Consider the following 15,595-nt stretch of genomic DNA (forward strand, 5'->3'; position numbering starts at 1 on the left):
TACTTTATTTTTATTTTTTTATTTTATTTGCTTTATTCCAGTAAAAAAGCCACTGTCCTTGAGGGGCTCACACTTTCTTCTTTCTGTCTTTTTGACCTGGAGTAAACTGGGAGCCATCACATATGCACTTTCTCTGTTTGACAAATTGGTTAGAGATTTCAGTAAGGTAAAGACTTGGAGACTTTGTAATATTTTAAATGTAAAGTGATTTGAGTGATTTGGAAGTAGATTCTGTATTGTAAATAGCTTAAGTGATTATTTTTCTTTTTCTCTTTCTCTTTCTTTAATTTATATATTTATTTTATTTTATTTTATTATTTTTTATTTTATTTTTTAAAGAATTACAAATAGTAGTACATATGTCTCTCTTTTTCCCCCCCATTGACCTCCCTCCGGCCTCCCTTACTCCCCGGCACTTGCCCTCACTCCCCCCTGCCCACTAGTGTCTGCTTCTATTGGTTGTGTTTATATGTATGCATATAAATCCTTCAGTTAATTTCTTACCTGCCCTCCCCAACCTTCCCCTGCCTTCCCACTATAGTTTGAAAGTCTGTTTGATGCTTTTTTGCCTGTATCTATTTTTGAACAAATAGTTTATAATGCTCTTTATATTCTACAAATGGGTGAGATCATGTGGTATTTATCTTTCTCTGAATGGCTTATTTTACTTAGCATAATGCTCTCCATTTCCATCCATGCTGTTGCAAATGGTAAGAATTCTTTTTTTTACAGTAGTATAGTATTCCATTGTGTAGAGGTACCACAGTTTTCTAATACACTCATCTGCTGATGGGCATTTAGGCTGTTTCCAAATCTTAGCTATTGTCAATTGTGCTGCTATGAACATAGGGGTGCATACATACTTTCTAATTAGCGTTTCTGTTTTCTTAGGATATATTCCTAGAAGTGGTATTACTGGGTCAAATGGCAGTTCCATTTGTCATTTTTTGAGGAAATGCCATGTTGTTTCCCACTGGCTGCACCAGTCTGTATTTCCAGCAGCAGTGCAGGAGGGTTGCTTTTTCTCAGCATGCTCGCCAGCACTTGTTTGTTGATGATAGCCATTCTGACAGGTGTGAAATGGTACCATATTGTCATTTTGATTTGCCTCTCTTGGATGATTAGTGACTTTGAGCATGTTTTCATCTGTCTCTGGGCCTTTTGTATGTCCTCTTTCAAAAAGTGTCTATTTAGGTCCTTTTCCCATTTTTTGATTGAATTGTTTTTCTTCCTTTTGTTAACTTGTATGAGTTCTCTGTAAATTTTGGAGATTAAACTCTTATCAGAGATAACATTGGCAAATATATTCTGCCATGCAGTGGGTTTTCTCTAGATAGTATATAAATATTTTTTAAAAAATCATTTCTGATAATTTTTTTTCTTTATCTTGTAGTTTTGTCTTTTATTTTGATTATAAGAATGTATTGGAATTTATATGTGATACTTCATTTTGAATTTTCAGTTTACTTCTCCCCTATTCTTCCTCTTCCTCTCCTGCTTCCTTCTGCTCCTTCTTCTCTTTCTCTATTCTTCCTTCTTTTTCCTTTGTCCTTATACTCTTTTTGTATAGATTTAATTTTTTTTTTTTTTTTAATTTCCTAGAGAGGAAGGGAAAGAGATAGAAACATCATCGAGAGAAACATTGATTGGCTTCCTCTTGCTTGCCCCCTACTGGGATGCCTACAACCTCGGCATATGCTCTGATTGGGAATCAAACCAGTGTCCTCTTAGTACATGGTATGATGCTCAACCAACTGAGCCACAGTAGCAGGGCTTTTATGATGTTGTTTTCTTTGGTCTATAGTTTTATGTGTCTAGATGTAATTTTCCTTATTTATCATGCTAATTTTGGAGGGCTTTCTGAATATGCTTTCAGTCTTTCATAAACTCAATGAAAATTTCAGCTATTATCTATTTGAATACTGCCTCTATTTTTCTATAACTTTGTATATGTTAGGCCATCCTACTCCATATACCATTATTTCCTAACCTCTTTTTAGTTGCCATCTATTTGTCTCTCTCTACTCCAGTCTGGATTTATTTTTTAAAGATCTTCTAGTTTCCTAATTGATTATTCTCCAGTATCTAATCTGTTTAACTTATACATTGTCTTTAAGTTCTATTTTTTAAATTTTATCCCTATAGTATCTCTTTTGCTTTGTTTTAAAACTCTTTGTCATTTTTAATAATTTTGTGCTTCTTGCTTATTTTTAGTACCCTTTATTTGTTTAAGCATATTAAATAGTTTTATTTTTTATCCTTTGTCTATAATTCTAGTAAATGAAGGTTTCCGAGTTCTAATCCTGGTGTTTTTCTTTTTTTTCTTTTCACCTTTTGTCATAGTTTGTTTCTTTGTGTATTTGGTAATTTTAGAGTGTGACCGCCTGTTCCTTAGAACATTTTCTTTGAGATTTATTTTGAAAATGCATCCTGTTAGATTTAATTAATGTGTTTCTGCTACTTTGAGCATAGGAAAACTAATGACCTATTACCACATTAAACTAAAATTATTGGCTTATTGACAAAAGAATATCCAGATTATAGAAAAGTCTTATAAGAGTTTCCTTGAGCCAAAACCAGTTGGGCTCAGTGGATAGAGTGTTGGTCTGTGGACTGAAAAGTGCCAGGTTTGATTCCGGTCAGGGGAATGCACATTGGTTGTGGGCACATCCCCAGTAGGGGAGTGTGCAGGAGGCAGCTGGTCAATGTTTCTCTCTCATTGATGTTTCTAGCTCTCTATATCTCTCTGTAAAAAATCAAAATATATTAAAAAAAAAAAAAAGAGTTTACTTGAGCCAAAATTTTGAGACATGTCCAGAATCACAATCTCAAGAGATTGAGAAAATACTCAGGAGAATGACAGTTTTGCAGCTTATTTTATACATCAGCATCAAAGGAGAAGACAGAAAGGAAGTACATGAAATTCATTGATGGTTGATTAAAGGGTTGTTAGCAAGAAAAGTAGGGAAATCTCTAGGACTGGGAAGAAAGTCAAATGGAGAAACACATAGTTCTATTACATTGGTGGATAAAGGGTCCTACCTAATAATGGACAAACATGTAAATTGACCGTAGCTTTTCTATGCCTATAGCCAATCAGAGTGACTATGCAAATTAACTCAAAACAGATGGCAGTTAATTTGCATACATAGGTGCCCAGGGCCTGTGTCCCAGGAACATCCTGGCACCCAGGTCACTGTGAAGTAAGGCCTGGGCAGGAGTGGACCCCCTGTGATTGATTGCCTGGACAGGGAGCTGGGGGTCTGCTTCTTCTTCTCCTCCACCTCTCCTTCCTCCTCATCCTATTTTTTTATTTATAAATAAAATTTTCTTTTGCTGTTGATGTACAATATTATATTAGTTTTAGGGTACAACCTAGTGATTAGAAATTTATATAACTTACAAAGTGATCCCCTTTATAAATCTCATACCCACCAGGCACCTTATGTAGTTATTATAATACTAGAGTCCTGTTGCACTAAGATTTGTGCAATAGGCCTTCTTTCTTCTGGCTGCTGGCACAGGTTTTCCTCTGGGACTGGGGACCCAGGCCTTCGCTCTGATCACCAATTTCCATCTGCCCTCCGGCTGGAGACTTCAGTCTTTGCTCCAGCTGGAGCACTGCTCCTGTAACTCCCTCTGCCCCACCTTCCCCCTCCGAGCAAGTCTCCCACCCGTCCAGCCTCACCACACCTGCATGAGTGCTGCCCAGAGGCCTGGAGCAGCTGGGGTCACCTATATCTTTGTTGGGTTAATTTGCATACCCACTCCTGATTGGCTGGTGAGTGTCATGAATCGACAGTCAATTTGCATATTTCTCTTTTATTAGTATAGATTATTGACTATATTTCTTATGCTGTACTTTGCAGTTAATCTGGTTTTCTTTTTATTTTATTTGGGATACTTTTTTTTCTAGACATTTTATACCTTTGAATATGTTATGGCCAAAAAGTAACTAGGAGAATGAAGTACTCAGATTGTTATTCTACTGTCTCACCTAATATTAGAAGTGAGAATACACCAGTAATTTTAAATACATAATTTCTTCAAAAGTAAATTTCTAGAAAGTATACATATTAATGGTTGTATTTTGAAGTCTGACAGATTTCACAATCAGAACAATATTTAATTCTGGAATTCCTTGTCTGGCTGAATAATTTAGTGTGACTTTTGTGGGTAAGCCATTAATTGGGATGTTTGTGTATGTTTGTTTTGCCCTACTGGACATATTAATTGCTGTGTACACACTCTGTCTCCCGTCCCCCTCGTATCCCACTGTTCATTCTATGTATTTAGTCACCTTGCTAAGAGTAGGTGAAAATAACAGTTTAAAATAAGCTATAATTATATTCACCATTGGTGATATATTGCTCTGACAGAGGAATGTAAATTGGATTTGGATAATATACAGAGTATTATAGCTGACCTTCTAAGTTTAAGGTATGAAATTTGTTACTTTGTCACATGTGACCAGTGATATATTTTTTTCTCTTTCAAGAAGCTTCTTATATTGAATTTTAGCAAAATACTTTTGTGCTTCTCTAGGCATTTATGTAAGATTATTTTGGGTAATTAAAAATACTTTTTTTATTACAAAAAATGTAGGTTCACTACAAGAAAATAAGATCATACACAAAAGTAAAATGAAAAAAAAATGTATATTATCACCTACTTAGAAAGGCACTATAATTTCTTGGGTGGAAGTGTGTGTCTGTTGAGGAAGTCCTCTTGTTTAATGTTGTTAGTTGTTTATTTTTTTTATCCTAACCTGAGTAGAATACACTTTTATTGATTTTAGAGAGAGAGATGTGAGAGAGAAACATTGATAAGATTGCTTCCCGTATGTGCCCAAGTGGGGATTGAACTCACAACCTAGGTATGTGTCCTGACTGGAAATTGAACTTGAAACCCTTTGGTGTAAGATGCTGCTCTAACTGACTGACCCCCTGGTCAGGATTGTTTGTTAGTAATGTTAGTTAAAGCAGGGAATTATAAAATAAGTAACTCAGATATGCCTTAAGTATTCTTATTTGTTTAAAACTAGAGGCCCTGTGCACGAAATTCATGCATGGGGGAAGGGGAGAGGTTTGTGTGTGTCCCTCAGCCAGCCTTCACCCTCTCCAATCTGGGACCCCTTGAGAGTTGTGTGACTGCCCGTTTAGTCCCGATCCGATCCCTCTCACAATCCAGGACTGCTGGCTCCTAAACGCTTGCCTGCCTGCCTACCTGATTGCCCCTAACCACTTCTGCCTGCCAGCCTGATCATCCTCTAACAATTCCCCTGTCAGCCTGATCAATACCTAACTGCTCCCCTGCTGGCTTGATTGCTCCTAATTGTCCTCCCCTGCTGGCCTGGTCACCCTAACTACCCTTTCATGCCAGCCTAGTTGCCCCTAACTGCCCTCCTTTGTATGCCTGGCCCTCCCCTCCCCCCAACTGCCCTCCCCTGCAGGCCTGGTTTCCTTCAACTGGCCTCTCCTGCAGGCCTGGTCCCCCAATTGCCCTCCCCTGCAAGCCTGGTTCTTCCCCAACTGCTCTCCCCTATAGGCATGGTTACCCTCAACTGCCCTCCCCTGCAGGGCAGGTCCCCCCAAGTGCCCTCCCTGCAGGCCTGATTTCCCCCAACTGCCCTCCTCTGCAGGCTTGGGTCTCCCCCTTCCACCCCCCCCCCCCAAACTGTCCTCCCCTTCAGGCACAGTCACTCCCAACTGCCCTCCTCTGCAGGCCTTGTCACCTCCAACTGCCCTTTGTTGCAGGCCCGGTTCCCCCCAACTGCCCTCCCTTGAAGGCCTGGTTGCCCCTAACTGCCCTTCACTGCCAGCCTGGTCACCCCTAACTGCCCTCCTCTGCTGGCCATCTTGTGTCCATCTTTGACCATATGGGGCGGCTATCTTGTGTGTGGGAGTCAATTTGCATATTACTTCTTTATTATATAGGATATAAATATTCATTTTTATTTTTTCTGATAATTTGCTGTGGAGCCTAGATCTTTTCTTGGAGTAGGTACAGGCTGATTGCATAAAACAAACCCATATGCATTATGATCCTTGCATTGGTTTGGAAATGATCCCAACTAATTCTTGGTGGGAGCAGAAGCAAGTGAATGTATGAGAGAGTGGAATATTAGCCTTGAGTGTTTATTATGCCACCGATATTAGTGTTTCACACATGGAATGAAAATCAGCAGGTAATTGAATGAGTTGATTAAGTAGAAAACAACTAAGAATGTGTTTGTATAGCATTGTGTACATGCACACATTTTTGATATGCATAAAAACATATTTAGAACAAAAATGAAAAATATACATTACTACTTTAAAAAAATTAATTTCTTTATTGTTTATTGTATTACATAAGTCTCCTTTTTCTCCCATTGACCTCTCTCCAGCCACTCCCAACCCCCAGCACATTCCCCCCACTCCCAATTCTGTGGCCATTGGTTATGCTCATATGCATGCATACAAATCCTTTGGTTAATTTCTTACCTCATCACCCCCTGCCTTCCCTCATAAGTTGGACAGTCTATTCGATGCTTCTATGACTCTGGTTCTGATTTGTTCATCAGTTTATGTTTTCATTATATTCCACAAATGAGTGAGATCATGTGATATTTATCTTTCTCTGACTGGTTTATTTAGCATAATGCCCTCTAGTTCCAATGCTGTTGCAAATGGTAAGAATTCCTTCTTTTTTACAGTAGCATAGTATTCCATTGTATAGAAGTACCACAGTTTTCTAATCCACTCATCTGCTGATGGGCATTTAGGCTGTTTCCAAATCTTAGCTATAGTAAATTGTGCTTCTATGAACATAGGGGTGCATATATCCTTTCTGATTGGTTTTTCTGTTTTCTTGGGATATATTCTTAGAAGTGAGATTACTGTGTTAAATGGCAGTTCCATATTTAATTTTTTGAGGAAATGCCATACTGTTTTCCACAGTGGCTGTACCAGTTTGCATTCCCAGCAGCAGTGCACGAGGGTTCCTTTTTCTCCACATCCTCTCCAGCACTTGTCCTTTGTTGATTTGTTGGTGATAGCCATTCTGACAGGTGTGAGATGGTACCTCATTTGATTTGTATCTCTTGGATGATTAGTGACTTTGAACATGTTTTCATATGTCTCTTGGCCTTCCGTATGTCCTCTTTTGAAAGGTCTATTTAGGTCCTTTTTACATTTTTTGATTGGATCGTTTATCTTCCTTTTGGTTCCATCATAAAATTACTATACTTAATAAATGAATTTGGCAATGTAGCAGGAAATAAAATTAACACCCAGAAATCTATGTCTTTTTTTTTTATACATCAATAATGAACTCACAGAAAGAGAAAGAAACAAAACAAAACAAAACAAAAAAACAATCCCACTTACCATTACAACGCAAAAATTAAGGTACTTAGGAATAAATATAACCAAGACGTAAAGGATCTGTACTCAGAAAATTATAGAATACTGAAAAAAGAGATAGAGGAAGACATAAGCAAATGGGAGAATATTTCGTGTTCATGGATTGGTAGAATCAACATCATTAAAATGTCCATACCACCCAAAAAGCAATCTATAGATTCAATGCACTCCCCATTAAAATACCAATGGCACACTTCAGAGATCTGTAACAAACTCTCCAAAAATGCATCTGGAAAAAAAAAAAAAAAGACCCTGAATAGCTGCAGCAATCTTGAGAAAGGAGAACGAAGTTGGAGGGATCACAATACCAAATATCAAGCTCTACTATAAAGCCACTGTTCTCAAAACTGCCTGGTACTGGCTCAAAAACATACATATAAACCAATGGAACAGAACAGAGAACCCAAAAATCTACTAAAGCCACTATGCTCAATTAATATTTGATAAAGGAGTCGAGAGAATACAATGGAGTCAAGACAGTCTCTTAAATAAATGGTACTGGGAAAATTGGATGGATACATGCAAAAAAAAAAACAAAAAACAAAAAAAAAACTAGACCACCAACTTACATCATGCACAAAAATAAACTCAAAATGGATAAGACAGGAAATCATAAAAATCTTAGAAGAAGCCATCGGCAGCAAAATAGCAGACATTTGTCGTAGCAATATCTTTACCAATACAGCTCCTAGGGCAATAGAAACTAAGGAGAAAATAAATAAAATGGGAGTACTTCAAAATAAAGAGCTTTTGCACAGCAAAGGAAACCATCAACCAAACAACAATAATGCTCACACCTTGGGAGAAGTATTTGCCACTGTTATCTCTGATAAGGGTTTAATCTCCAAAATTTATAGGGAGCTACTACTTCTTTTTAATCTTAGGATGTATGAGCATCTTTCCATGTCAAAATTATAGGCATAGTTTTCTTAAATTCGATATTTTTTTTTCCTAGCTCCAGGCTAGGTTAGTTGGTAGCCACCTCCTTTGGGTACTTTTGTCAGTGTTTAGTACACTTATTCATTTTTATTTTATTTTTCATTAATCCTTACCTGAGGATATTTTCCCCACTGATTTTTAGAGAGTGGAAAGGAGGGGGAGAGACAGAGAGAAACACCTATATATGAAAACAAAAAACAAAAACAAAACAAAAACCCCCTAAAAAACAAACCTGGGAAAACAGGAATAGATGTGGATTGAATTGTGTTCCTCAGAAAGAAAAATTTAAGTCCTAATCTCTAGGAATGTGAACTTACTTGAAAAGAGGGTCTTTGCAGATGTAATTAATTAGGATGAGGTTCTAAGGGAGTAGGGTGGGCCTTATTTTATAATATAATTTATGTTCCTATAAGAAGAAAAAAAGACACACAGGAATTCATTCAATGATAGAAGTACGAGAATCCTGTATAAACAACTACCACCAAGAAGAGCCAAGGGAGGATTCTTACCCAGAGTTTCTGATCAAGGCTGGCCCTGCTGACAATTTGGATTTGGGTTTCTAGCATCCAGAATCCCACTTTGAGTCACTTTGTTAGAGAAGTTCTCAGAAACTAATACAGAGGCGTACTTTCTCAGCTTAATAGTGGAAATCTACAAAAATCCTACAGCTAATATTATATTTCATGGTGAAATGCTTTCCCCTCAGGTTGGGAACAAGGCCAAAGATATTTGCTGTAACCACTGTTCTTCAAATACAGTACAAGAAATTATAGCTAAAACAGAGACAAGCAAATGAAATAAAAAGAATATGAATCAGAATAGGAGAAATAAATGTTCCTATTCACAGAAGACATGATTGTTTACATAGAAAAATGAGAAGATTCTACAAAAACTCCTAGAATTAATTAGTGAGTTCAGCAAGATTGCAGGATTTAAGAAAATAGCAATTATATTTCGCAAGTTGAAAAAGTTCTAGAGATATGTTATACAATAAGATGTATATAGTTAACATTACTGTACTATATGTACAATTAAGTATTAAGAGGGTAAATTTATGTTGTGTGGTCTTCTTTTTTTTTTAGCCTGAAAAACAAGTCAATTGTATTTCCATATATTAGCAGTAAACTTTTGTAAAACAACACCCTTTACTACTGTTCAAAAACAAATACTCTGATGCAAATCTAAAATCATGTATATGACTTTTATGTTTAAAACTACAAAATAATGATGAAGGAAATTAAGAAGTTCCAAATAAATGGAGAGCAACCCATGTACACGAATGAGCAGATTCAACTCCATTTGCTTGGTTATTCAAGTTGTTGGAAGTATTCAATTCCTTGCAGTAGTAGGACTGACATCTCTATTCCCTTGCTAGCTATCAATTTAGGGTTATTTCAGCTTTTTTTAAAAAACCTTTTATTTAATTAAATTTTTATTGATTTCAGAGAGATGAAGGGAGAGGGGGAGAGAGATGGAGTTAAACATAGTGAGAGAGAATCATTGATTGGCTGCCTCCTGCAGGTCCCCTGATTGGGAGGCTGAGCCTGCAACCAGGGCATGTGCCCTGATCAGGAATCTTTGTGACCTCCTGGTTCATTGGTTGATGCTCAGCCACTGAGCGACCCCGGCCCGGCTATTTCAGGTTTTTGAGTCCACATCTATTCCTTACCTCATGTTTCTCTTCCTCCATCTTGAAAGTCTGGAAAGGCAGGTTGAGTCCCTCTCATATTTTGCATCTCTTTCTTCATCTCATGTTACCCAGCTAGCAAAGTGTCTCAGCTTTCAAGAACCATGTAATTAGATTGGACCTATCTGGATAATCTACGATAATTTCTCTATCTTAAAATCATCTGATTAGCAACTGTAATTCCTTCTGCAACCTCAATTCCCTTTTTCATCTCTCTTTGCAATGCAAGCTTATATATTCATAGGTTTTGGTGTTAGGCCATCTTTTTAGGGGAGGCAGAGGTGGGATTACTTTGCCTAATGCATTTGATCCTTTAACGACTTCATTAACATGGCATTGTATATAGTTTTTACAAAATCAAACTCTTTCCTACCTGCTTGGTTTTATCTCTGATATAGCCACTGTGGTTCTCAGTACGGGCCCCATCTTTTATATTTAATGTCTTAGTATATATTTCCTTCTGCCTAGAAACCTCTCTTCCCTTGCATGACACCCTTCAAGACTCAGGACAGACACCAGATGCTTTGTCCCAAAGAGCTAGATGCTATACCTTCTGTTCCCTTAGCACCATAATGTATAACACTTGTTATTACATTAGGGAAATAATCTTGCTCAACATTTGTTTCAACCACTAGTCTGTGGTCCTTTCAAGGGCAGAAAACATGTTTTATTCATTTTTGTGATTCTTAAATGCAGTATAGTATCTCGCAAACAATGAGCCCTTATTAAAGGCTGGCTGACTTTGTTAACGAGCACATGAATATTAGTAGTGATGAAACTTCACCCTTCCAGCCACAGTCAATCAAGTCCAAAAGTGTGATGCAGGACAGTCTTAAAATTCATTATCCGTGGGCCAGTATGGATAAGTACCATTTTCAAAATCAGAATTGATGTTCCTGGCATGAAGTTTGAGGCAGGCTCAGTGTTGCTGCATGGAACACATTATCTCTTTTTGCCTTTTTCTGTGTATGTAAAGTAAGGGCATACGCCTGAGCATCACAGACCTAGATATTCTTTCTAAGTGACCTTATCCTCTCTTTCTTTGTTCCTTCTATACTATATAAAATTGGAAGGAGATTCAGTTTCACTCTAAAACCATTTATTCAGTGTAGTCTGTCTTAGGTGCTGGTGATTTAAAGACAAATAAGAAATGGTACCTATTCTCTAGGTGTATGGGCCAGGTAAGATTACTTTTAAGATCTGGATAGCTTTTATTCCAGCTCTGACAATTGTGATGCATTTGTCTCTCTCTCCCTTAGGGCACATTTAGGAAGATGCTAATAACTTGAACTTTAGTCTGTGGGAAACATACACTCATAGTGCTTTGTTCCTTTGGCTAGATAGTAAAGTTGACACCTGACTTTTGCCTCTTCTGCTCAATGAGGTGACTGTATTTGCTTCATGAAGCCAATAATACTTTGGAAACCACTTTGCACACTTTGCTTTCATCCTGTGTCTCCGGAAGTAATTACTGCATTTGAAAGCCTAAACTGCTTTGAACATTTAAAGGTGGTTTCAACATTTAATCCTAGAGACCTGTTCTTCTCTCTCCCCCCCCCCTCCCCTTCTGTTACCTCTTCACCTTTTTCTTTTCTCTTACATTGAGACTCGTACTAGGAAGTGCTAAATGGTAATATATTTAGCAGTTTTTCTTGAAGCAATTATAAGAAAAGGGTTTGATATTTCCTGTTAAAGAATTTTAAGAGGTAGATTTTGTGTTAAATTATTACTTAGCACATTACTTTTTGCTTTTTTAAAGCAATTTCCTCCAATACAAATGCCATAATAATCTCTATGCCATTTCTGTTCATGAAGAAAAAACATTTGCACACTGCTTATTCATCCATGAATGCAGTTTATAGTTAAGCCACATAATGCCTGGCGCTACAGTGCTGACAGGCACAGAATAAATAGTACAGATTTTGTTTCCTGAAGATTGATCATTTATAGATCAGGTGATAATTTTTTTCCAGGTTGCTTCTTACACTGATGATGAGAAATTTTTTACTTTTGTAGAAAGCTATGGATTTCAATAAACCTCTGTCAGGACCGCAGACCTATCTACTCAATATCACTTTTTACCTTGAACATCTTTTCCAGAAGAGATAGGAACTGATATTTGCCCCATTCTTAAAAATAATATTGCTAAAAAGTAGGGGTGGGGGAAAAGGTTTGAGAGAAGGGGTTTGTGGGTGACAACTTGTTAATACAACATATTAACATTTTTTGGAAAACAGGGAGACTTTTCATGCATATTTAATTTGTGTTTGATTATTCAATGAATACTTTTCATCAGCTTCCATTTTGTGTTTAAAAAAAATTAGTGTTTCTCTTGTTATCAGGCATCCTACCGTGTTTCCCCGAAAATAAGACATCCTCCGAAAATAAGACCTAGCACATGGAAAGATAAGACATCCCCTGAAAATAAGACGTAGCGCAACTTTGGGAGAAAAAATTAATATAAGACACTGTCTTATTTTCGGGGAAACAGGGTAGTTTCCTTTCTTCACACCATGTTCCACTTTTCTTGTTTTTATGTTTTATGAAATGTAAAATGTAAGTTGCCTTTGATAAGACTGTTGCCAACCTCTGATTTTATGGTTGTTGATAAATTATTTCCCACCACGATTTAAAAGAGTATAGTATAAAGTTATTAGGTATGATGCCTCTTTATATTCAACTTTGTTTTATAGAGAATTACTTTATATGTAATAGACATGAATGGATATAAGTTTTACTTTAAAAAATATTATTGATTTCAGAGAGGAGGGAAAGGGAGAGAGAAAGAGAGAGAGAGAGAGAGAGAGAGAGAGAGAGAGAGAGAGAGAGAGAGAGAGAAATCAATGATGAGAATCATTGATTGGCTGCCTCCTGCAAGCCCCCTTCTGGGGATCAAGCCCATAACCTAGGAATGTCCTTTTGACTGGAATGGAACCCGGGACCCTTTAGTCCACAGGTTGACAATCTATTTACTGAGCCAATTCAGCTAGCGCTGTAAGTTTTACTTTAATGATTCATATTTTACAATATAGAAGAGAGATATATAGTGGGTTCAGAAATAGTTGATTTGAGAACTTCTGTGAGTTCCAATATTCTAGTCATAGTTGTTATATTAGTGGTGATAAATTCTTTAAATAGCTATGTTCTATTATTAAACACTCAGACAAGAAGACATCTTGAATTCTCTGGAGTAATATGCTTTCTAAATTTTATAGTAGACTCCCAGATAAACATATTAAATATAACAAAGTCTTTTTGTTATATTAGTATAATGTTAAATTTATGTATTTTGGTATAAGTTAGTTTTAGGAATAGTAACTTTATTGTCCACAATGATTGAAGGTGATAGTAGTATGAATCATCCTAAACCATTTATATTAGTTTCAGAATATCTTTATAGATAGACTTTTGAATATGAGATTGTTGACAATTTACTTAAAACAAAACACTGAAGTCCCACTGTGAGGTACTAACACAGGAGGGCCTGATGTCCACATCCCAGTGCCAGCCCAAGAAAACTCTCAAATTCCTTCTGATGTGTTTGATTTCAAGCTTTCCTGCCACATGCGAAATAAGAATAAATACAGAATAGGGGTCATCAAGGCCAACAGTGAATGGGATGCTCTAGGGGTTTTCATGAAACATAAAAGCAGGAATTGAGATGCCTACAGGTAACGTCTGTTGCTGGTAGTGCAGAGTAAACTTCACTGTTGAAGTAGCATTCAGGTTTGAAAACACCAACTTCTATTTAACTCCCCCCCCCCCTTAACTATGATAATGATCTTCCATGTTTTCTTTTACAGGGGAGTACCTTTACCATTTAACTGCATTGTTGAATAGTTATTCCATGGTTTTCATAGAAAAGAGATGAGTAAAAATAATCTGATAAGAGTCTGCCAATCTAAAGCACAAATTCCTTTTTTTTGAGGTGGAGAGCTAAAATCAGAATTTTTGAGTATTAATTGGGGATTAAGCTGTGTTCATAGACAGGTGCAAAATGGAGGTGAATTTTTAAATATTTTTATTTTTTATATGAAATATTGCATTTGGTTTTTACCCTTATTTTCATGGGATATACTATATTGTAAAGTAAGAAAATGTTATATCCTGGTATAACATTTTTATTGTTTATATTGTTTTAACTTGTTTTTATTGTTTATAATGTGCTGCTTTTGATTATTAAATGAAATTTTGTTTTTAACATTCCATTTTTCAAAGGCCACATACATAGACACACAAATAATGCATACAAATAAACACATGTATACAAAGAAATATACACACATATTTTGTTCTTCTCCACTTTTTTAAAGACAGATAGTTACCATTTTATTTATTGACTTAGGCTTTCTAAATCACCACTGAAAAATTGTATTTTTTTCTATGAAGGTAGTTTTTCTATAACTAAGGTGAGTTGTTGTCTATTAGTAGTAATGTCCTAATTACATACAGTACTGTACCTATGGATTTATGGAATATAGAAGTGGTTTGGTCAGGATGAAAATTCGCATTTAAAAATAACTAGACTTTTTTTTTTTTTTTTAAAAAAAAAACAATTGAACTTTGAAACTTAGAAAATTCTTAACATTTATAAGAATGCATACCATTGACTTATCCCATTTTTGCTCTTTCTGTCACAGCTGAATATGAATTATGAATGATTTTTGTACAAGGTGTTATTCTTACATTGTGTTTATGAGTTAAATATAACAGGTGTAAAATATTTGTGATCATATTATTGTGCTATAACAAACTTTGAATACTGACTTAAATGCATAACTAACTACCTTTATCCTCTATTTTTTTAGTTGGGTGGAGAGCTTTGGACGTGAGGGGCTTGGGTTATTACTGGACATTTTGGAAAAACTGATTAGAAGCAAAACGTAAGTGTTGCTACTTATTTTCACTTAAGCTACATTTGCATGTCCATTTATAATTCTAACAGTGATGTCTTTTATGCCAATACAGACAAGAAACCATTGTTAAGAAGAATCAGCACAGAGTCATACAGTGTTTAAAGGCTTTGATGAATACACAGGTATTGACATGGTTAATCATAATGTATTCATTTTCCCCCAGTTCTTCTAGAATTCTTAAGAATTAGAGTTGTGTGATAAAGAATTTACATTTAAGTGATGTGTTGATTTAATGTGCTATTTAGTACACAATGGGAAAAGTACTGAATTGTTTGAAAATCAGCTTTCAATTGTTTGAAAGTCACCAAGAAGAGAAATTTGGGTTTGAATGGACCTTCTTCTGGCACTTAACTTCTCATGTGTAGATTAATTTTCTCTCCTTCCTTTCCTCCCTCCCTCCTTCCCTTTTTATCTTCTTTTTGTTCTTTTTTCTTCTCACCCATTCCCCCTACTCCCTCTACTTACTCTCTCTCTCTCTCTCTCTGTCTCTCTCTCTCTCTCTCTCTTAATTTTCAAAACTGTAGCATTAATCAGCTTTGAAATTATATATGATTATTAAATGTGTTTTGCAGTAATATTTATTACCAAAAAATCAAGTTGGAAAGACTTAACTTTTTATAGTTTACGGATTTAACTCTACAATGCTA

General features: G+C 36.2%; 1 protein-coding gene across 3 annotated transcripts in view; it reads left to right on the forward strand.

The window, feature by feature from the left end:
- DIAPH3 (diaphanous related formin 3) overlaps positions 1–15,595 on the forward strand; it is a 479,703-nt gene that overhangs the window by 110,494 nt on the left and 353,614 nt on the right. For all 3 annotated transcript variants that reach the window (XM_084876736.1, XM_084876737.1, XM_084876738.1), the window contains 2 exons: positions 14,841–14,915; positions 15,001–15,070. In XM_084876736.1, coding sequence (XP_084732862.1) covers positions 14,841–14,915; positions 15,001–15,070 — 145 coding nt within the window. The remainder of the gene's footprint in view (positions 1–14,840; positions 14,916–15,000; positions 15,071–15,595) is intronic.

The sequence above is a fragment of the Pipistrellus hanaki genome (assembly GCF_964339955.1).
Source record: "Pipistrellus hanaki genome assembly, chromosome: 3".
In the NCBI taxonomy this organism is placed as follows: domain Eukaryota; kingdom Metazoa; phylum Chordata; class Mammalia; order Chiroptera; family Vespertilionidae; genus Pipistrellus; species Pipistrellus hanaki.